The sequence below is a fragment of the Epinephelus moara genome, chromosome 5 (assembly GCF_006386435.1).
Source record: "Epinephelus moara isolate mb chromosome 5, YSFRI_EMoa_1.0, whole genome shotgun sequence".
Classification (NCBI taxonomy): Eukaryota; Metazoa; Chordata; class Actinopteri; order Perciformes; family Serranidae; genus Epinephelus; species Epinephelus moara.
Genome location: NC_065510.1, coordinates 39,998,955 through 40,022,468, shown reverse-complemented (window position 1 = coordinate 40,022,468; position 23,514 = coordinate 39,998,955). Strand labels below are relative to the sequence as shown.

Genomic DNA, 23,514 nt, shown 5'->3' with positions numbered 1-23,514 from the left:
ACTTTTGCCAAGAGGGAACTTTAGATATTGGTCCCTAGATTATGTTCACCGAGTTTCATGCAGATCGGTCAAACTTCCTAGGAAGAGATCGATGTTTGTGTTTTTCAAAAAATTCAAAATGGCGGAAAATCTATATAATCGGAAGTTATGGGTTCTTGAAGCAAATTTGTTCCTCATGAGTAGAGGCATCTCTGTGCAAAGTTTCATGTCTCTACAACATACAGGGCATGAGATATGCCCATTCAAAATTTCAATCGGTTGCTCTAGCGCCCCCCTTTGGCCAATTGATATAATATTGCTTCATTTGCATCCTCCCATGACCCTCTACCACTGTGCTAATTTTCACATGGATTGACCAAGTCAGTGAGGAGAAAAACGTGGAACAGACACACACACACAGACAGAGGTTTCGTCATTATATAGTAAGAAGATATATAGAGATATATAGATATATATATATATTAGTTTATATACATTTTACAGGAAAAGTGTGAGGCAGTTTTAAGAGCTTTTATATATTAAAAAAAAAAAAAAAAAATCTGTAAATTGTATGTATACATTGTTTACAATAAATTAGATTTGTACCATAACACAAACTGCTGGGACAGTGAGTAAAACCATATTTAATAACAAGCTATCAAAGGTTTATTTTTTACTGGACCAATGAGCGAAGCACAAGTTAGTCAAAAGGTACAGTACATCCACTGTTCACACTCTGGAGGTAGACTTTAAGGTCTGAGTATTGTGTTAAAAAGTGAGGGCTCTTTGAAAAGTAAGAAAGGTAAACATTCACCCTTTTTCTTCAAGTCTCACATTCAAGTATTCACAACTAATGTAAACCAAATTTCTTACAATCTAAACTAGTAAAACACTAAATGTCCTTACATTGCACGCTTTCCCATGATGATTGGCCCTTTGACCATATATAATGTTATCTCATAAGTATTTAAGGTCAATCTGCTGCTGCTCTCATTGTAACCGACTCTGGAAAGCAGCATCATCTGGTTGCCTGAAACGCAATGTTAAGTAATGTAATGCCTATAGCTGGATGTCTGGCTGTTAGCTCATCAATAATGGAGAATCCATGCATGTTCAAGGCGAAGCCTAGATTGTCTTACCGCTCCACTGCTCCATCACACATGCAAGCACACCTGACATTAACTAACCGAGAGGCTTTGATGAATCCTGTGCTTGTGTGCCTGTGTGGTTAAACGGATGATTGGTGCGCAGTGACCTCGTCCTCTTTATGTCAAAGAAAAGAAAAAAACAATCAACCTACACAACCGCACGCACATACACACAATACTGACACACATATAAAACAGTTTTGATTTATCTGGTGCTGCTTTAAAGTAAAAAAATGAGGTGACACTGAGTAATGCTGAGGTCCAGCCGTGAAGGAGGATGACTGTTATCATGATGGTAAAAAGACGAGGGAGGAGGCTGTCAGGATGCCTTGGCGATGATGAGGATGCTCATGAGGAACACCATGACAAAGAAGATCCACATGAAAAACCTATCCATCACCTTGGCGACCTTCTTCCACTCTGCTGCCTTGACACAAGTAGCTCTCTGCTCGCGGAAACAGTTGGCTATGTACTGGATGTTCTTTACCACCTGAAGAAGAGACAGATAGATGAACCAAAGCAAGCACTTAAAGAAACTTTAGAAGAAGAGGAGTAATCAGATAAGTGGGTAAAGTGAGTAAACAGAGATGCTGTGGTGATGCACCTGTTTATGTTGGAGGCAGGGGCAGCAGCATGGGCAGGCTGGGACCTGAAGCTTCTCCACAGGAAAGAGGAGCTGTTCCTTCAGCCCTCCGTTCAGGTGCGGGAGGTTTTGTGGATGAGGACGGGTCTGGTAGTCTAGTTCATCCCTCCTGATGTGGTGGTAGCGCTTTGCAGGCTCTCGCTTCCCCTCGCCCCTCTCCAGTCTGGAAGCATGGTTGTTATGGTTGTTGTAATGGTGACGGCTATTGTTGGCATTGCCATTGGCCTGGTTTTTGTGATGCTTGTTGGGATGATGTACGCCATGGCCGTTGCTGTACTTGTATGGGTCGCTGTCATGATGGTAGTCATTGAAATAGTCATCGTGGTAGCTGCTGTTACCGTTCAAGGGTTCCTCAGGGTAGAGCGGTGTCCTCTCACTCTCCGGCGTAGTGCAGTTCTCCCCCACCTCGTAGACAAAGAAAATCTTGGACATGTAGTCTATGATGAGCACTTTGGCCCAGTGAGGGACCGGCTTGGCCTCAGGCCCACAGAAATGAATGTTCATGATAAAGATGGTGAGCGAGGTGGAGGCTGTGATCATAGTCATGGTGGCTATGTAGTACTTCCCTGGAGGAAAGGATAAAGGACAGGATGGATTACAAAGGGGAGAGACAACACATACAAAGCAGCCCTAATTTGTGAACTACAAGGCTGAACATTCACATACAACTTCCTCACTTTGTCAGTACTGAACTGGAAAGACATGCCATGGAAATCTGTTGTCCCAGATACATCTTTAAACATAGACATATCAACCTATATATCAACCGATTTAGTCTCCAAGTAAAAGAGCTGAGTTTGTGTGAAGCTCATTTCTGCCAAGAAAAGAAAATGCATGAAAAGTAAAATGATAAAATTAAATTTAGAATAATCACAGTAAGTCATAATTATAAGATACTGAGTCAAATTTCTAAGACGCTGAAGGACTTCACGCAAAGGTGGCAAACTGTTGCTTTTGCCATGAGTACATTCACACAGATGGCGACAATTATGTGCCGAAAAAACTAGAACAGGGCAGATTTGTCTGAGCTTTTGCACTGCGAAAAAGTCATCAACCAATCACGTTGTGCCACTACCTATGGGGGTTATAAAACCACAACACGGAGGATCTGTAGTCCCAACTAAGATTGCAAACTCCTTTCAATCTTGCAAACAGCAACAGCAACCAGACCTATTTCCTTTTTTATTTCCTTCCAGAAGCTGTTGCAAATTTGCATTGCTGCCGGTGAATTTCCCTCTACCTAAACCTTACCCAAACCCTTAGCCTTAACCCTAACCACCGAGGGGGGCAAACGCATTAATGGTGGAAAAAAACATTTTGATGTAACACTGGTATGAATAGTCTGAATGCAACCACAAACCTGGTTTGTAAAGGCCTTAAGTCAGAATTAAGAGGTCCCGAATCAAAACTGTGAAATACTAAGTCTACATCTGGCATTTCATAATGTTGCTGTACTATAAATACTTTTATTTCTATGAGCCAAAGTTTTTCATTCATTTTATTCTTTTGCTCTACCCTGTGGAGTGGGTTTCAGTAGTTTAAATATTTTCATAATGAGGCAAAATTGAATGCAAAGAGAATGATTCAGACCTATATAGGGCATGCTTTCTGCAGGAGGCATGCTCTCAGCCACCAACAACTGGAACACAGTAAGCGCCAGCAGCACTGTGACGCCAAGGGAAACCTTCTCCCCCGAGTCAGCCGGCAGGTAGAAGCCCAGCGGGGCCAGGAATGAGATGAGGAAGCAGGGCAGGAGCAAGTTGAAGATGTAAAAAGAGGAGCGGCGCTTCAGTAGCAGGGTGTAGGTGATTTCAGTGTAAGGGTCGGAGCAGCAGCCGTACATCCTGACGTTTCTTACTGCTGGCATGCCGTGACACTCCCACTCCACATTCTCCACAAAGTCAGACAGGTCACCGCTGTCCATCCCCAAACTGATGTCCACCTGTGTAGAGGACACATATCAGCAATGCAAACATGCTGTCATGTGGACACAGCAACTAACAACTCGAATTCCCCTTACAGAGTGTTTAAAAACAAGAAGTTATTCACTCTTAATTTATCTGATCTGGTCAGGAACTGGAGCCAGTTACAGACTACAGTGGGCAAGACGCTGGTACATGACCTGTATTGATTACCAGTGCTAACATACGGTACACACTATACTTACTGTATAAACTATTTAGATTTTCTGTTCCACTAAAGGAGCAACATGGAAACCAACATATAAATACATCAGAAGAAAATGCAAATCACCCAGAAAACACTCTGTCATCCTATTTGACTTTTTACTAAAATGGAGATTCACTGAACTGAAAATGTGAGGGGGGTAGTTCGTCATTTGGGTGAACAAACCTTTAACTGCTTCCTTGTCGTGCTATCATCCTCCTTGAAACTGAGAGTAACATCACATTTTAAGTCAACATGGTGAACTTGTTAACATGCAGTTGCTTCTTTATACATCCAGCAGTTAGAGAGCAACAATAGAATGCTGTAGGAATGAGTCCTCAAACACAGAAATGAGTTAGCGTTTTTGCACTTCCAGTTCCCTCGTCTTTAAGTCAGTGGGTTTTTTGAATGGGTTTTTGGTTAGATGCCTGAAATAAAGTCTGTGGTTAACACAAGCTGAAGAGACTTTCACGTTTTGTTCTACAACATAAGATACATCAGTAAATACCCCAATGATGAATGTCGAAGCTTTTACACGTCTTGAAAAAAGGTGGCTGCCAACAAATGGCTAAATGAGACTACAACACATCATTTCACCAAACACGGCTTTACAAGGCTTTTTGTTGACGCTGAAGCCATGTAACCGCGGTGTAGTTAGTTACTAGCCTAATGTTAGCTTTGGACTTCTGGCGATTGCATTTATCAGAAAAGGGGTGTTGATTTGTAAAAATGATCTTAAACATGTAAGTATGATTCTTTGTTTGCCCCAGAGCTTATATTCTGCAATAGTCCAACGGAAAAACCTCATAGGCTTTTGATGAGAAAAGCAGTGCGATGCTAACTTCTGTGTCGGTCTAAAAAAACATCATCCCTGGAGCTCTCTCTTCACAAGCTATCCAGCAGAATAATAGGTAATTAAAAGAGCTACACCCTTTTAGATCTGTTTTGGTCTCCACCAACTCCAGCTCTTAAGCTGCTCAATGCTCCACTTTACAGTCCCTCCAGGATTTTGTGGACTGTTTTTAAGATTGCTGCGGCCTGAAATGCCTGATTTCACAGCACTTTTTCTGAAAAATTGCAATGCATGTTGCAATGGTTATAGGTGGTTTTTGGAATGCGAGAGCAAGTGAAAAGAGCAAAATAGTTGCTATTAAAGTGTATTTGGTGTTTTCCAGAGTATCTGAATGTATTTGTAATGATTTGAGGGGGATTAGGGGCTGTTGCTGCCATTTGAAGCAATGCTGAAGGACTTTGTGAGCCATTCTCCTCCTGTTTTCTCTGCACGGTTAGCACGAGCTAACAGCAGCAGCTAACATCCAACACCGAGCTGTGTTGGGTGGAGAATGGGCCCTTGTGAGTGATAGCTGCCTTGAAAATATGCCTGTGTTCAAAGAGGAACTCTCATTAAATTAAAAAATGGTGCCATTTGCTATATATACCCTTGAAAACAGCAAACCCATCTCCGTCATGTTTATTTAGCATCTATGATGAAATTGTATACTTTATAACTATAAATCAACTACTTTATAAATCAACTATTCTATAAGTATGAATCAACTATTAACATTGTTAAATTGAATTAATAATTGTTAATAATTTCTTGTTTTCTCTGGTATTTTTTGTTATATACAGATGGGTAATATGGGTAATATGTGTGCTAATGTAATCCAATGCCAAGTCTCTGATGATCTGATGAGACGATATGTGCATGATAGCGCAGGGCCGGCTTAAGGCATAGGCGATATAGGCGGTCGCCTAGTGCGCCACATTGTCTGGTGGGCGCTGGGAAAAAAATGAAAATAAAATTTTAAAAAATAATAATAAAAATTCGCCAGTGGGTGCCCATCCTATTTTTTTTCTGGAGGTAACAAATGAACAAATACATAAAAAAAGACAGAAAGAGAGAAAGCAAGCAAGAAAGAAAGAAATACACTTTGCACCCCTGTTCCTCAAAAATTTTCATCTGCCCCGCCCCTGCACCTGTACTGTGCGCACTGAAAGTGGGGTCTGTGTCAAAATCTGGTCAAGATAGGCAGATATACGTTTTACCTGCGTTTCATAATAATGATAAGGTCCAAGTCGTCAGGTGCAGGAGGAGGAGGAAAAGAAAGTCCAATATAGAGGTATGTCGTCTGTCTTATGTTATCTTTAAAATGCTGTTCTGTGTGTAACGTCGTTAGATGTTTCATTTGTTGCAGCTAGCTAGCTAAGTAGCAATAAAGCTAATGCTACATAATAATGCTACGATAGCTGTTGGACTCAGATAATACAGATTGAAGGATATGAGACTGAATGGCAAGCCAATAGCTCGCTATCTGGATAACTGCTCCTTCTTGTGCTGAAATTTCGCTGACAAATATCAGTGATAATGGCTAACACGAACTTATCCACAAAAACAGATTTCTGCACTGGCTTGCACCAGAGATGTGGCATCGTAGCACATTGTAGTAAGCTTGATTGATATTGAAATATATCAATGAATTAGGTCTACACTGGATTACTGGGCTGCAAATTGGCTAATAGCCTATTAGCAATTACGCTAAATAAAAAATGCTGTTTTACTACTATTAGTGAGTTCTGTGACATTTTAAGATTTACACCTACCCCAGCAGCACTTTTTGTCTTGAAACCATTGTGGTCCCTGATGTTTGTGTCCCCAGTACCGGTGGGGTAATGTGGTTCGGGGGGGCACCAAATCTCAATCTCGCCTAAGGCACCAAAATGGCTAGGGCCGGCCCTGCGATAGCGTGCACTAGAGCCTGTCATAATAGCCTGCAGCGGGGCCCATCGTAATTACCTTACGCCACTGGTCCCAGGCACATAGACTGCACACAGTTTTACAATAAAATGAGATTTACCGGTTTTTGATGGTGAAATTTGCTGTAAAATTGCAGTGATTGGACAAAATTGCAAGGTTGTGCAGAATTCAGGGGGAGTGACTGACTACTTTCACCAGCTAGTCTCTTACTATGTCTGTCAGCTTTTCAGTGCTGAGCAGGTAGAGTGGATTTTTAGAGGTTTTTCTTTTACTGAAAACAGCTGCCTGCTTCGCCCAAAAAGGCCACAAGAGTGGTGAGATTGAACCAAAACAGTAAAGTTATGGGCTGCACAACTAAACAATAAGCTGAAACTCATTATAAGCTCCATAAAACTGAGGGGAGCTGCAGATTCAGGTGATAATTCTCTGTAGGTTCATTGCTATGAGCGAGCAATGTCACACTGTCACATTGTTTTCAGTTTGTCATTTGATACATTGCTGTCGTAAAAATTAACAGTGGAGAGGTGGATTATGCTGTAAACAGGGTTTGCATTTTTAATATGGATGATCAGAATGATCTCAAACAAGTAGAAGGTGTGATCCCTGTCTCATTCACCCTGTCATCAGCATGCTTAAACACACCTGGTTGCCATTGTAGGTCCAGGAACCGAAGGTGAGGTTGCACTGTTGCCAGTCAAAGGGGAAGTAGGAGACGTCCACCACACATGTGCTCTTTGTGATCGCTGGAGAGTCCCAGATGATCTCTCCGTTATAACGCAGTTTTACATTAGTGCTGGATGCTTCTGCAGGCTCCTCATCTGCTCTATACACACAGAGAGAGGAAAGGACACATCAGTCAGATACACACACCGCTGCATTACAAGTGTACTGTGAACCCTCTTACTAACTTGTTGTAGAGGACAATGTCTGGCTTCCAAACTAGGTCACTGGGGATGTTGATCATCTCCAGGTTATCATAGTCCTCCTTGTCCCACTTCAGGAGGTTGTCATGCCAGACTTGCCTGATCCACAGGTACGTAGTCAGCACCTGGTTTCTCTCATCCTAAACACGCATACACACATATAAACACATTTAGAGAAAGACAAAATAAGTTTTTATGAAAAACTAATGCTAACAGACTGGATGCTCTTAGAGTTAGAGACACATGGATGTAAAAAAAAAAAAACCTGAATACAGCGTTAAGGGCGGAGCACCCTTTAATTCCTGTGAAAGTTGCTCAGTGGCTCATGAAGCCAAAATAGTTTAGCTGCATGTATAAAATTACCCAGATGCTTGCAATCATTGGGCCCATAGAGAAGGCGCACCAGAGACTTCTGCTAGCCAAAATGGCTACTTCCAGTTTAGCTGAGCTGGACAAAAACTTTAGGCCTCTGCTTTGTTCATTTAATTAATTAAATTGTAAGTCCACTACTGTATTACAGTGCAGTATTTAAATCCTGATGTACTCATCTAAGAATTGGTTACACTGTACACACAGTAGCTCTCTAACGTGTAACTTGATTTATATACCTTATCAACATGGTTCTGTCACTATCTACCCTTTGATATGTGCTTGAAGAAAATTAGATGAAATAATTCCTAATTCTTCTTTTTACTGCAGCCTTTTTGCTCTTTACTTGGTGAAGGATAAAAAATTATAGAAATTAACTGTATTCAAAGAGTTATACTTGACATACTGTATGCTTAAGTTTAATTATATTTTATGTATTTCATAGTAACTAAGTTGATCAGCTATGAAGTTCGGGCATTGAGTTTATTTGTAGTGTAAATATTGATAAATGCATGTTGTCGGACATTTTTTGTTAGGTTGTGAGTTCTTTGTTTTGTCAATGTGGTCAGTGTTTATGATGTAGATTGTATATATTCAAAAATCTAAATAAAGTCTTATTTAAATAAAGGGTACACCACCCTGCATTTTACTGCATGTATCGTATAAGCATGTGACAAAAAAACTTTGATTTTTTTTTTTTTATCTTGAATCAGTGACAGTTTCAAGTGAGTCATGAATCACAACAACAACAGATTATTATGTCTGTCTTCCTCTGATATAATTTATCATCTTAAACTCTACAGCTCTACAACTCATGTTGTGAGACCAAGAAGTCATCAAATTCACAGAAGTTTCAAAAGAGACCAAATGCATCTAGTTTATTTATACATACATGGTGTCTTCGATTTGGATTTTTGAGTTAGTGTAGGCATTCTGTAGCATCAATAAAGTGCTGGAGCAAGAAGGTGAAGAACATAAATGAACAGTGTGTGTGAAATGTCGGGATTTAGGATTCTTTTGAGGTTGATTGGTTGTATACGTGGCTGGGGGTGTACAGGCTTTATATCTCTAAATCCATGTTTGGCAATAATATGTAATAGAGTTTCCTCTCTACTCACCATATCTTTGATCTGTGACAGGGTGATCTGCAGGGAGACATTGAGGGCTTTGTCTGTGTCGTCCACTGGTCTCAGAGCATTGGAGTAGTCCTCCATCAGGTCAGACAGAAGTTTGTGGGCATAATGACCCTGAGCCCCGTGGGACACTGAGGGGGCAAGAGGACAGCAGAGGGTTACAATAGACAAAAGGCTGCAGAAACAAGAGCAGAATACAAGGCAGAGTTAGCTTTACCATATCAGTCAGATATAAACATCAGAACTGACCTTGCACCACAAGACTGATCCAAACCATCAGTGCTGCCTTCCTCATTTTCAACCAGTCACAAGCCAAGGGATCAATTATTCAGCAAAGCAGTTGCTGTGACAGCCCGGGTCCGAATCCAGAGCGTCACTCTATTCTGATCTCCATTCTCACCTGCTGACGCTCAGCGAGACCACAGAAAATTCTCGAGATCTTACATCCTGTCAGAAGCTCTGAATGCTTCGCTAGCTGTTAGTTGCCTCTCTGTCACTGTTTCTCAGTGTGTGATCGCTGCTCTGGAACAGGACCTGGGGCTATCACTCACACACACACACACACACACACACACACACACACAAACCCACACACACTCACACACACACACACACACACACCTTACTGCATTACACAGCTAATGACATGTGTCAGTCACACGCATACAGTGACACTTTCTTACTGCTGTTCAGGTCATTCAAGATGAACACACACACATGTCATGACACCTGTCATTCACGTTACATGGCAATGAACTGATCCAGGATCAGGTGTCACCCTGTAAATAGGAATCTTTAACATAAAGACAGTAAAGCTGTACACTGGTTGTAGATTGGCGATAAGGGTAGATGTTATCCTCTCTTAATCTTTTAGCTGTTGAAGAGATCAGTAACCAGAAACTAAGGTCAGCTAATTGACCTTTGTAATACTGGCCAGCAGTTGTGACATCTTTAAGGTTCAGAGTAACATAACACACTTCTATTTCTCGTTGACAGTTTAATGTTTTTCATCATAAAGCAAAGATTACCATGGAAATAAGTTTTGTGTTTATCCTGCCGTGCTTCAATTTAATGTATAAAAATATAAAACCTTGTTTGTGTTACATACTATTTATACTTTTGTCTTTGCTTATCCAGGTGCATGTTCAGTCTCAAAATGGTGTGCACAGTTCTGCTACAGTTTACAGTTTGAACAATATATTTCCTCGAAATGGTGTTAAAAGAGCTTTGAGGTACATTTCCTCGTTTGGTGGGTGTGTCAGAGATGTTACCCAATCAGCAGCGACATGTATATGAATAAATATCTAGTAGATCTTTACCTGTTGTATGTATTGTTTTTGTTTTTATTTCACAGTGTTTTTGACAAATGTAACGTAAATGTATTGTACATGTGTGTTTCCCACGCCAATAAAGCCCCGCAAAAAAATTATCATTATTATTATTATTTTTAATTATTATCAGAGGTAGTAGTGGTAATAATGTTAATAATAATAATAACAATAATAATGATGATGATGATGATGATGATGATGATAATGATAAGAAGAAGAAGAAATGTTATTTATAGGCACCTTCCAAAGCACTCAAGAACACCTTCCAAGACTTAGAAAAGTTTTTTAAAACTAGGTTTTAGAAAACTAGAAGCAATGTGTCCATACATTATGAAATTAAATAGCAGTAATATACAATCATAAAATACTGGAAAAAAATCCTAATCATAAAAAACTATTTATAAAATCATCATCATTATAAAGTCATCATCAGTGCAAATGTCAATGTTGGTCTAACCATTAGATCAGACCAAATATGCCAGCTTGAAAAGGTGTGTTTTCAGATGCGATCTGAATATTGAGAATGTCTTGTTAGGGAGAATTCTGACAACGGGGGGCAGAACAGCTAAAGAGGCTAAAGACCTTTAGCTGTATGTATATCGACTATAGAGAAGCTATAGAGACTATAGAGTTTTTGGTTAAATGATGAGTGAGACTGTCTTCCTTCAATAAGCAGCCAAGCTGCTACTTGAGATTTTGTAGACTGTATAAATGTGATGCAGGCCACTGCTGAAAGATGGCAATATTGAAAAAGTTAAAAAGTGTATATATATATATATATATATATATATATGTATATATATATGTGCATACTAATTCAGGTTTTCACTAGCCACTAAAGTCTTCACAATTTATAGTTTCTTAACTGTAAAATTAAAGTAAATAAAAGCTTCATTTCCACTGAGAGAAATGGTTCAGCTTTTAAAAATGGACAGGGGGTCTGTGTCACTGTGAAATGTAGTTACATTTCTAGGGAGGTGCACATCAGGCTACGGTGTAGGGTCTAAAGCAATTCAGAGCCTACGCCGTAGGTACGGCGTCAATTCAATGCAGAAGTATAAATCCAGCTTTAGAATGATCTGTATGTCAGCACAGTGTTTACAATAAAATGTAGCCTGTGTATGCTTCTGCAAACCATACACAGGCTACATTTTTATGTTTCATAGTTATCATGTCAACATGTCTAAAGTAATGCAGTTCAGATTACATGTATATGAGCTGTGTTTCCCATCAGGAGGAAGAGGAGGGGATGGTGGATGGTGTAACACCGAGGCAAGACGGCTGCCAAGCAGCATACAGCAGCAGACCACTGCTGGGATACTTCCAGCTGTGTTTGTAGAGACAAAAAAACTTATTTAAAGCCAAAACATGATGTTTTGTGCCTCAACCTAACCACAGACCCACAGCGCAGTTAAAACATATTTCAACATATTTACCACATATCAAATGTTCAAATTAAACACAGCCATAGTTTGCAGAAATGTACAATACCAACATTTATTCGGATGACTGGATTTAGTATTTGTAGAAAATATAGATATATTAATTTTTATATCTTGTAATATGTGTAAACATAATTCAGTGGCCAGAGAAATCACTCTTGTTAATGCTGCTGTTTAGAATAGAAGTTGGGTGCGATCACCATATTTTTAATATTCAGAATATATCTTGAGAACGACTGAGGCCAAAGGATACAAGGCACAAAAAACCTGAAAGACAAAGATCATGCTCTTCTTTGAAAGTCTTTTGTTTCTCATCATTTCACTTGAATCAGTGCTTGGATTAAACCACTTCAAAAGACGCAGACCTCTGAGTTTACAGTAAATCAAAACTTTTTCATCAAATGACATCAGTAATTGTTGTTACTGAATCTTACTGACATCGCTCTGCTGTGTTATTCTGCAGACTTCTTAGCATTGTGATGTGATGTGTTAATATGTCACTGAGTTTCTGTGGTACCGAGCTCGCATAGGACAGGTGTTTCCTGTGTGTGTGTGTGTGTGTGTGTGTGTGTGTGTGTGTGTGTGTTTGATAAAGTGGAAAGTGTGAAATAGTGTCATTGAGCCAGAGGAAGAGTCAAAGAGGAGCTTCTGTAAATCATTTCTAACCATCATCTCTGTGCAAGTTTAAATGTATGTTGTTGATGTGTTGGTGTGTTTGTGAGAGATGTGTTTATGTGTTTGTATGTTGAACTTTGAAAAGTATTCTATGATGTATGCACAGTACAAAAAAGGGATACCATGGTTAACCAATAACCATGACTCTCTGAATAACAGAGTCGGCATTTATCAGGGTGTTTGTGTGTGTGTGTGTGTGTGTGTGTGTGTGTGTGTGTGTGTGTGTGTGTGTGTTGTTACAGTAAACGAGGGATAGAGAAAAGTGAGTGGGGGAGCTTGAGAGGGTGAGAGAAAGACAGAGAGGTAGACACAGACAACGACAGTATAGAAACAGCTAAAGAAGTGTGTGCATGTAACAATAATCAATAATGTCGAGTGAACAATGCTCGTCTGCAGAAGGAGATGTAATTTTAGGTACCTTAGTAATCTTGAGAGGGGTGAACAACACACAACTGTGGTGACTTGATAAAGTCTGGCAATGCTCTATGATTTTTCTAACGTCAACAAAAGCAACAATGAACTGATCCAACAAGTGTTCTCTGTGTGTCTTAAAGATACAGTACAAAGTTGCATACAACTGAGCAGTGGGTGAAGAAGGACTCAGATCTTTCACTAAGTAAAAATAGCAATACCACTTTGTAGAAAGACCCTGTTACAAGTAAAAGCCCTGCATTAATAATGTTACTGTGTAAAAGTACAAAAGTATTAACATCAAAATACACTTACAGTAAAAGCACCCATTATAAAGAACTGATACATCAGTGATACATCTGGTTAAGCTGGAGCTCATTTTAGTTACTTAATCTACTGCTTGATAGCTTGTTAATAGAGTGCTCCAGGGGTGACGGTTTCCTGTAGGCCGATGGGGAAGTTAGCATTGCACTGGTTCCCTCATCAAAAAGTCAGTGGGATTTTTCCACTGAATTTTGGATTATTGCAGAAAATAAGCACTGTGACAAACAAACGTTGAGACTTATATGTTTTGTTCACTTTCAGGATTTTTGAGGCCTAAATGCAATCAAATGCAAAAAAAAGTTAACTTCAGGCTATAACAACCTCCACCCTGGTCACATAATGTAATATCACCACCATAACAAAGTTGTGAAGCCGAGTTCAGCAAGATGACGCTCTGTAGTCTCATACAGCTACTTGTTAGCAACCACCTTTTTTAAGACACATAAAAGCTTCAAAATTCACGTGTGAGGTATTTACTGATGTATTTTATGTCATAGAACAAAACATGAAAGTCTCTTAAACTTGTGTTAACCACAGACCTTATTTCAAGCACCTCTGGGATCAAAAAAGTTTTATCTTATCTTATCTTATTCTACAATATCATCAATATCATAATTTATTATGTATTATTAATCTTAATCTGTGAAATAAATAACTAAAGTCAACATCAATCAAATTAATGTAGTGGAGTAAAAAGTACAATATATCCCTCTGAAATTTAGTAGAGGTATAAAGTAAAATATAACATGGAAATACTAAAGTTAAGTACATGTACTTTAAGTGAATGTACTTAGTTACCTTTCACCACTGCAATATGATGTGACAGACTGAGTGTGACAGGATAATTAGCTAATTTACTTGCTATAGTCAGGAAAAACACAAGTGTGGCAGATAACATTAACGATGGCTCCGTACCATTTAGCTGCACCATCAAACCAGTTAGCCAGTATGCACAATACCAGAACCGCAGAACAACAACACCTACATAGTATGCACAATACCAGAACCGCAGAACAACAACACCTACATGGGATGCAGCAACCATTAATGTTAGTGACGTTTGTTACACCCCCTGTGCTCCTCTGCTGTGACATGTCAAAATGTCTGCTCTGAAAAGCTCCTTGGATAACACATCAGAGGCCCTTACGCAGTATGCTGGTACAACCTGTGTGTGTGTGTGTGTGTGTGTGTGTGTGTGTGTGTGTGTGTGTGTGTGTGTGTGTGTGTGTGTGCGAAAGAGAGAGAGAGAGACATTGCGAGTGAGGGATGAGGCATTGTGGTAGTTGTGGCAGAGAGCTCAGTCAGAGATGAAAGATCTGGCCACAGCCAGCAGTCAGACACTCTGAAAAACTCTCAGAGTGTTTCTCTTTGTCACTTGTAACTCAAAAACTACAAACATGTGGACAGTATTTAAACGAGTATTAATATGATTATGACTAGTATTAGACTCTGTGTAGTAAACTCAATAAGAGCTGTATTGTGAACAAATCTGTGCACACACATGGCGTCTGTTCCAAATGATACATGCATGGTCTGGTATCTTAAACAACTTATAAAAGGCAATCATGATTTGAGGTTTTAGCTATTTGAATAATAGTTAGTACTATTAATGATTATTATGACCAAGAATTAAATGGTTCATCAGAATGCTCTGAGAAGTTTGAGGATTTTTGTTACACAACGTCAAGACTTTGATAAAGCCCTTACCATGTTCATGTTATCTACATGACTCTGTATTTTGAGTGTGACTGTAAGGTTATGTATGTAAGCACATGTAAGTGTGAGCATAAGAGGCTGAATGAGTGAGCGTGTGTGAGGACTGAGTTGCTATGTGTTTGCACAAGTTTGACTCTTCAATGCACGTGTGTGTGTGTGTGTGTGTGTGTGTGAGTGTTGGGATGTGGTTAGGTGTTTTTCAGCGTATCCTTGAAAAGCCTGTGTTGTACCTCTCATCCTGAGCGGCTATGAACACCACATAAGATGGAGAAATGTAGAGAAAGAGCGGGAAGAAAAGCATGAGGGGGGAGGAACAGCTTCTCTCAGCTTTTTCCTGGTTATCTGCTGTTCTTGGTCGTCTTTGTGCGCCTTCATTATCATTCAGCTACAATCAATCTTGTAGCACAGCCTTCGTTTCCTCATGTCATCCTCTAACGTGCATATTCAAACCCCTCGAACACACACACAGACACATATCTCACATTTACGTGCATATAATATATACTTTAAGTACAAACTATACTGGTGTGTATTAGGGTCCAAGACCATAAATAAAACTTACCTACAATAGATGCAAAGATTAAAATTCACAGCAGGTCTCCATCTTATTATGCATTGTGTGTATGTTAGCTATGCACTGTCACGCTAGCTATGTGCTGTTCTCAGATTTTCAAATTCAAATAAGCTTTACTGGCATGAATGTTCAAGTTACATTACTGCCAAAGCTAAATTACACATTATGAATAATATATTTTATGCAGGAAAATTAAATCTATCATTACAAGATAACAAATACACTTTCAGTACACACTTTCTTTCACAGATGTAATCCCTCTGAAACATTTACTACGGAGCTTTCTCTTAATGTGTGGCAGCAGTCAACATATTTTGTAGCTAATACTGCAAATTGACGAAGATGCCGCTCGCAGTCTGTCACTTTTTCACTGAGATCATTCTATTTACTAAAGTATCTTCATGTTTTGCCGGCCAATTCAGCATTTATGGATCCTGCATTACACACACACAGCACATGTCTGACAGCATTGTTTGGTGGTCTTGTAAACAAAATACTTTGACCTAATCATCACTCGAGAAATGGTGTGTGATAATCGTGTCAAAGTCAAAGAATTACAATTAGAATCATATATTGTAAAACGGTGCAATTAATTATTTGCATATGAACATCTAATATAATGTGTATTCTAATACAAATTTCATACATGGTTTGGTAATATAAGTATCTTCATCAGCCACATAGTATGGTACTCCATTAAATCTGTGTGAAAGTGGCCATCACAATATACGATAACACCTACAAATTAGATCAGATGTTCCCACAAAAAGTGTATAAATCATACTTAATGTTGTAATGCAATAAAGTGATAAAACTTTGTTTCAATACTTCAGTATTTTTTGTATTTGTACTTGTAATTTACTTTTGTTTTAATACTCCTGTCAACTTTCACTTTTACTCCACTACATTTCCTAAATGAAATACATATTTTTCCTCCTATACATTTCCCCTAAGCATCTCAGTTATTTACTACAAAGTAGGGAAGGAAGGGAGCAAAGAAGGAAGGAGGAAGGAACAGACTGACAAATGAAGGAATGGGAGAGATGGAAAAACTGGATTTTTGTTTGTGAAAAAGACCTTGTGTAAGCGTAACGACGCTCCATTTTAAGGTTGTGTACATGTCACGAAATAAACTACATAATTTTCAAAATTCTGACGCTTGCTTTTCAATTTTCAGCATTTATTTGTACCTTTACTCAATAGTTAATTACATTTAATATCATAAAATGACTTTTGATACTTAAGTACAGTAAATATTAGATACTTTAAGACTTTTACTCAAGTAATATTCTAATAGGTGACTTTAACTTCTACCAAACTTTTACTCAAGTGTGTCTTTTAGGTACAACGTCCACCACCGATTATACCTTTTATATGATTATAGGGTTTTGAAATTTGGGTTCAGACAAACTTAAGTCAAGAAAGGCAGAAAAGGGTGCTTTCATAATGAACACACACTTATATTCAAATCAAACTCCCTAAAAAAATGGAAAGGAAAATCGAAGAGAGATAATACAGCCATTATTGGGGAACTGATTTCAAACACTCGCAGATTACTCAGTAATTTCCCCAGTATTTTATTTAATATGGGTAAAACTGTACATAAATAAATAAAACAATACAGGGTCAATGTGTTGAATCCTTTGTTTTAATTCATTTAACTTTGACAGTTTGCAAGATACATAGGAAGTAGGTCATGTCTTAATATTTTTTATACATTATCTATAAGGAGGTATACAGTTAAATAATAATAAAAAAAAAATACAATTCACAAAAAAATTCACAATAGATGCCAGTATGTGGCATGCCGTCTCATGTCAACATTTCAGATCATTTTGATGCTTCACTTACGTTTACTTCATTCTACATTTTTGATTTTAATGTTTAGATCCTTTACTAATATAAAATACACTTCTCAAGTATATACTGTATCTTGTATTTGTCAATAAAAGCATTTTACAAATGTTTTAAGGTATTTTTTAATGACTGATATGTGTTGAGTGTCTTGGATTCGTCAAATTTCATTTCAATGCAACCGATGTTTAAGGAAACATTTCAAACAATACAAATACAGTTTTCTTTTAAATAGATCTGACAGATATTTATAAAAATATTGCATATAACCTGGAGAAACATATACCCATATACTTCGACCTATCGACAGTTTATGTCATGGTCACGTCTAATGAAATGTTATCCTCTCTGGAGAAGTAATAAAGAATATGCTGTACGTAGAACCCGATGCACCAAAAGTGGACCCATTGGGCTCTCTGAGCTGACACCCTCATTTTCTTATTCTAGAGATTTAAAGTCACTGATGACAAATGTCAACATGCACTCACCATTACTGATTTTACATTAGTTACATTTCAGGAGCATAAGAATAGACTTTTCCTTATTTGATTTTGACAAATCGCACTGTAAAGTTTCATGCAACTGTAAAACCTGGCTGTGTCGTTTTATTTGTGGTAGTAACGGCACTTACTCATTTTACACAATGATTTAAAGGTTAATTTGTGATCCATTCACAAACAACATATTAAAGCTTCAAATGCTTCAATTTAAGTAAATCTTTCACAGCTAGGTTATTAATGGAGTATTTCTGAAACACAAAAATCTCAGATGCCTTGTTTGGAATAAGAATGTGATGTGCTGCGGTTCACTTCACAAACAGATCAGAGGAATCAAAAATGAAGCACTTTTTTTCTTCACCTCTCTCTGGATCACACAGAAGTAGATCCTCCATCTGTGTAAATGATGAAAGGTATTCTCATTTTAAATATGGTTTGAGTTTAGGGAAGTCTTGTGAGGGGCAGGACACCCTGTTAGTGAAGAAAAACCCCTACACGTGTAAGAGAAATACAGCTTTGGGTTCACGTTCCTCTACAAGCCCTCAGCGAGTTTGAACAGCACACTTAGAAGTATTACAGAAAAGTCTTCTCATGAAAGCTGAGGTGTCCACAAAGTCAAGGTCAAAGGTCAAAAGACCTTGCACTGGTTTATGCTGAACATCCGTCGCCTGGCCTGTTTCCTGACCTGGTTTACGGCCGTCCGCACTGCATGCTCAAACACCTGCTGCACACCACGGTTACTTAAGGAGGAGCACTCCAGGTAGCCTTTAGCATGGATTTCATGAGCAACGCGTCTCCCCTCCGCTGCTGAGATGCAGTTGCCCCGATATGCCCCAATCTCCCGCAGATCTGTCTGGGTGGCCACAACCAACACCGGCACCTTGGGCAAGTTATCTCGAACCTCAGCGATCCACTTATGCTGGACACTGGCCAGTGAGTTAGGGTTGGCCACAGAATAGCAAATGAGGACAATGTCAGCCTGCTGGTAGGATCTTGGTCGGATCTGCCTAAAGTTGTCATTGCCCGCCGTGTCCCACAGCCCCAGGCTGATCTGTACCCCATCCATGTACACCTCCACCCCTGTGTTCTCAAACACCGTGGGCTTATAAGTGTCCGGGAAGGTCTCTGAGGTGAAGCGGACCAGCAGGGCCGTCTTGCCCACGGCACTGTCCCCGACCAGGACACACTTCACCGACATCTCTTCCAGGTCGTTCATGGTTGCCTCTGATAGTCTGTCTCCGTTAGATGTTTTGCAGTATTGTGGAAAAAGTCTCAGCGGTAGTGTCTCTTGAACTAACCGATTAGGAGAGGCGCAACGTTCAAGAGGTAGTCAAGGGCAGCGATCACTCATCTGTGTGCTGTACTTCCGTGTTCAGGTGGTAATTTTCATAGCAGGTGATTTGTAGCTCTGCCTTATGGTAACTCCATTCCCGGAGATTTCAGTGGTCATTCAGCTTGTTGACCTGTCCTCTAATGTCTCTTTCTTTTCAGCGTCCTGAAGCGTCTCTCATATGGCGCAGGTATGTACAACAAACAGTTCTCCAGCAGTGAGCTTCATAGACTCCTCACATAATGTCTTTGTTCTGTAGGCTGTCTCGGCTCGTCTCACTTCCGCTGGTTCTCTGCAGCGTGGTCAGGTGTTGGCCCTTCTCTTGAATGATGGCTGTCATTCTGTCCAAACAGACCGAACCTCTCAGAGATGACGTGGGAAATCTACTGAGGAAGAGAAGATATGTTCCGAACATTAAGTGTCTGTAAGAACTCTATCGTCTTACTTTAAAAAGACAAAACTAAAACTGCTTTAACAAATCGTTTATCTGCAAGCTCATACTAGGTTTCTCCAGCTGACAGATTCTCATAAAATATGCAGGCTGCCGGAGAAAATGACAGCTGCGTAACCCTTGATACAGTACGGTTTGCATGACAGATAAGAAATATCTGATAAACAGTATAGCAGTAGTCAACTGCTTGAGTGATACATATTGAGGATAAAGCGTTACAAATACGGAAGTGAAGACTTGTGTGTTTGGGTGTGACCCAGAATTCACAACTTGATCCCGAACAGTTTAACAAAGGCTCATAAATAACATATCCATGTTTGCTGTATTATAAAGCTCTTACATATGACCTGTCTGTCTCTGTTTACTCTAATGTATCTCCTCTATATAACCAGTCCTGATTCATTTGTCCTATATACGAACATCAGATACTAGAAGCGGATGTCTCTCTGTGTTATTGTATGATATGGTGATGGATATACATTTTGATTGTTCTTTATTTTATGATCAACAAAATACCGCTGGTGGTTTATTGTGACTTTTTTACCGCATTAAATTGACAGTTTGACAACTGTATTAAAGTAGCAGACGTAACAAGTCATAACCTCAAAACCACCTGCCATGACACACGGATGGAAAGACCTCCATCACGTAAATGGGACATTTTAATCAGTTTTTTTCCACCATTCAACTTTCTGAATTATCTTACTGGAAGAAACCTTTAACAATCTCAGTCTACTGTCAGAGAAATAAATTATAAATTAATAAAGTCTTAAAACAAGGCTCAAACCTTCAGTGCAAATGAATTTAACTGTTTAAACTCTTCTTACTTCATGTAACATACTTTTCCTTGAGTTTAAATACAATAAAATGTCATTTTACACACTCATAATGATCTTTTTGTTCTAATGAAACAAACCCATGAAGTTTTTATGTTGAAACAAATTTAGGTTTTTGCCTACATTATGGAGTCTTAATTAAATTTCCAAATAGAATAGAATAGAATAGAAAAGAGTTGAATAGAACAGTGATCTCAGCAACACGGTAGGCTACTGTATTGAGACAAAGAAAAAGATAATTACCTCTCTTGTCAGTCTTCTTGATCTGTAACGGGCGGATGCTGGCTGCCGTCTCTGAAGGTTTCACAGTGTGGACAGAAATGCAAAAAGCCTCCAAAAACTCCAGAAACAGTTTGTTATTAATTACAGTCTGCCAAACTGGATGCCCTAAAACACCATTAATTAAAGTCTGTATTTATTAGAGAGGAAATATTTTGGCACTTGTCTCAAAACGCCGAGGCTGGAGAGTACAGAGGAGGGAAGTGAGAGAGAAAAGAAAAGTAAAACACATCCGCTAGTTGAAGTGTGGCGGTGTGACTCGTACGTTCTGCTCGCCTCCCCCACAGCAGCTGTGCTTTGTGGATTTGTACCATTTTATCTGGCATTTCACAGAGCAGCAGAGCTCACAGCTGGTACAAATACACATTTTTTAAAAAGGTATTACACTTCTTGTCGTGATCACACCAGTGATGTGATCAAAAGAAAACAACCTCCAACTCAAGATGTGATGCTATGTATCTCTCCTATCTCTGTATCGCTCTTATTGAATTGTTAAAGGGTAACCACCAATTTTACACATCAAAGTCTGGTTAGAGTTGCTGAGGAGTACAACAGTAGCCTATGTGTAAAATATATATATATTAAAAAGAAGAAATTGTGCAGTGTTTTGTGGCTCCAGAGAAAGCTGCCTGTGAAAGCTGATGGATTGACTCAAGTGATGTCACTTGAGTCAGCATGGGTTGCAGTGCTGACCTAGACATTTTGCACCCGAGCAAGGTTTAATACGAGGTTTATTGTGTTTATTACAAACAAAAACAAGAGCTAATGAGACATCAACACACATAAACAACTTGCTAACGCTCTCCAAATATACTTCATAAATATTGTAGCATGATGTGACTGTGAAGATCGTTCACTGATGAGCTGATGGATTAGAGGTGGTACCCCTTCTACATGCCGACTATTAGCATTAGATCTTTGGACTATTTTTACCTTATGTTTGATTTTTATGAATGTCAATAAAATCAAACATTAAGGATGAGCAATCACTGGTTAGTTGTGTCTGAGACTACAAGTTTAAAGCTGAAAGAAATCTGTTGGTGGAGAGCTAGAAAGCAATAAGCTTAGCAGACCTCTGTCCCCCTCTCCTCATCTGTTTGAGGCAAGCAGCTCAAAGCTAAATTTGCCAGATCTGCGACTGGACAGTTGGCGATGGTTATCCAGGCATGAAAGAGGACTGTATACAGCACAGGATGCGGGGGCCCATTCATTCCAATTAAAGTTGCTCAGTGCCGCATGAAGTCAAAAAGGTTTAATAGTGAAGAACAGAAATGAGGAGGAGGAATGTAAAATGTGCTAACGGTAAGATTATTTTTGATATGTTGTTGTTTTTGTTTTGTTTTTTAGGTAGTGTTGTTGATGACATATGTATGTAAGAGTGGTTTAGTTGTGGGGATGGACTCTGGGGCGGGCAGATGTTTTTTAAGATTGATTGTGTGTTAATGGGTTAGGAAATTACTCGGATCTTACGCAAAGGTAGTTCCAGAGAGCAAACACACTAGAGACTTCTGCCAGCCAAGAGGCTAACTTCAGGTTTAGCACTCCGCTAACTGGAATAGGGATAAAATGATTGAATTGTGCAATTCTTCTATACTTTAGAAATATATTGGATCAAATGCATCAAATCCCGATAGTAAAACAAGTCATTTCACAGGGGTTGTGGCACTCAAAAAAAAAAAAAAAATGTATTTACAGATGCCTCTTTTACAATGTAAGTCTATAAGTCTTTTTAGGCCCCATGGCATCACGTGATGAAAGCAGAAGTTGTAATTCCATGTTTGGCCACTCTGTCAAATTGGCTTAAAAGCACTGCGCTGTTCCTGGGGGTCTGTTTGTGGGGCTGAAACACAAAGCAAGTGCTACAAGCTGCGGTTCCTCAAATGGCCACTGGAGGCTGGCGCATACAGCGAGTCAATCCCCATAGACCCCTTTATTAAAGTGCCCAACTTGACAGCAGAAATAAACATGTTTACAGCCTGATACAAAAATAAGGATTTGGTCTCCAAAACTAATTTCCCCATTCTTGACAGTAGCACATGGCAAATTTTCATATAAGTCATTTCTTTAAATATTATTAGGACCTTCAATTATGCTTAATAAGGGTGTGTCTGCTTTGAGTGACAGGCTAATATGCATAGTGTCTTAGGACTCTCCGACAAATCCACCCCTTGCTCCTCCCCTACTACACCCTTTTATCCAGATATGGTCACTTGTGTCTCCAAAAATCCAAGATGGCAACAGAAAAAATGCAAAACTCAAGGCTTCCAAACAGGAGTCCACAAACCAATGGGTGATGTCATATTAGCCACATCCATTATTTTACAGTCAATGTTTTAAAGAAGGATGTGTTGAATAGAAAATGTATATCTTTAGTTGTGCTTCAGTGAATTTTATCCTTTTTTAAAACTGTCAGTTGCGAGTCTGACAATAATTAACGTAATGCTAAATCAGTGGAGTGCCCTTTTCAACAGTGTTTTACATACATGTATTGCTCTTTTTATGCCATTAGCAATGTTCCAAATACATTGTGAGTTAATGCTGATATGGTTCTGCCAATGACTCAGTTTGCATTTTAATTTATATCTGAGTAGTTCATGATTTGCTGCCATCAAAGTGAGAAAAATTCTGGCTATCCCATGATAACAAGACACATTCTTTTTGTTTTGAAATCCTCC

General features: G+C 39.1%; 2 protein-coding genes across 3 annotated transcripts; both read right to left on the bottom strand.

Moving 5' to 3' along the window:
* Nucleotides 1-514: 514 nt before the first annotated feature.
* On the bottom strand, nt 515-9,600 carry chrna9a (cholinergic receptor, nicotinic, alpha 9a). Its single transcript, XM_050044735.1, has 7 exons — nt 9,369-9,600; nt 9,105-9,250; nt 7,603-7,757; nt 7,337-7,517; nt 3,361-3,712; nt 1,732-2,336; nt 515-1,617 (listed from the first exon to the last, which is right to left on the bottom strand). Exons 1-7 carry the CDS (start codon nt 9,412-9,414, stop codon nt 1,447-1,449), a joined length of 1,656 nt encoding a protein of 551 aa, XP_049900692.1. The 5' UTR covers nt 9,415-9,600; the 3' UTR covers nt 515-1,446.
* Nucleotides 9,601-17,557: 7,957 nt separating this feature from the next.
* rhoh (ras homolog family member H) lies at nt 17,558-21,029 on the bottom strand. Of its 2 annotated transcripts, none has more exons than XM_050044684.1 (2): nt 20,804-21,029; nt 17,558-19,659 (listed from the first exon to the last, which is right to left on the bottom strand). In XM_050044684.1, exon 2 carries the CDS (start codon nt 19,157-19,159, stop codon nt 18,572-18,574), a length of 588 nt encoding a protein of 195 aa, XP_049900641.1. In that variant the 5' UTR covers nt 19,160-19,659; nt 20,804-21,029; the 3' UTR covers nt 17,558-18,571. The 2 variants fall into 2 exon arrangements, with proteins under 2 accessions (XP_049900641.1, XP_049900642.1); XM_050044685.1 differs by having other exon boundaries at nt 17,558-19,656.
* Between the last annotated feature and the right edge of the window lie 2,485 nt (nt 21,030-23,514).

Excerpts from the sequence above, each read along its gene's own strand:
- chrna9a (XM_050044735.1), bottom strand. The coding sequence starts at position 9,414 with ATGAGGAAGGCAGCACTGATGGTTTGGATCAGTCTTGTGGTGCAAG. Across the intron at positions 3,713-7,336 it reads GGACCTACAATGGCAACCAG|GTGGACATCAGTTTGGGGAT; the intron begins GTGTGTTTAAGC and ends TCCTCTACACAG. Across the intron at positions 2,337-3,360 it reads AGAAAGCATGCCCTATATAG|GGAAGTACTACATAGCCACC; the intron begins GTCTGAATCATT and ends CCTTTCCTCCAG.
- rhoh (XM_050044684.1), bottom strand. The coding sequence starts at position 19,159 with ATGAACGACCTGGAAGAGATGTCGGTGAAGTGTGTCCTGGTCGGGGAC.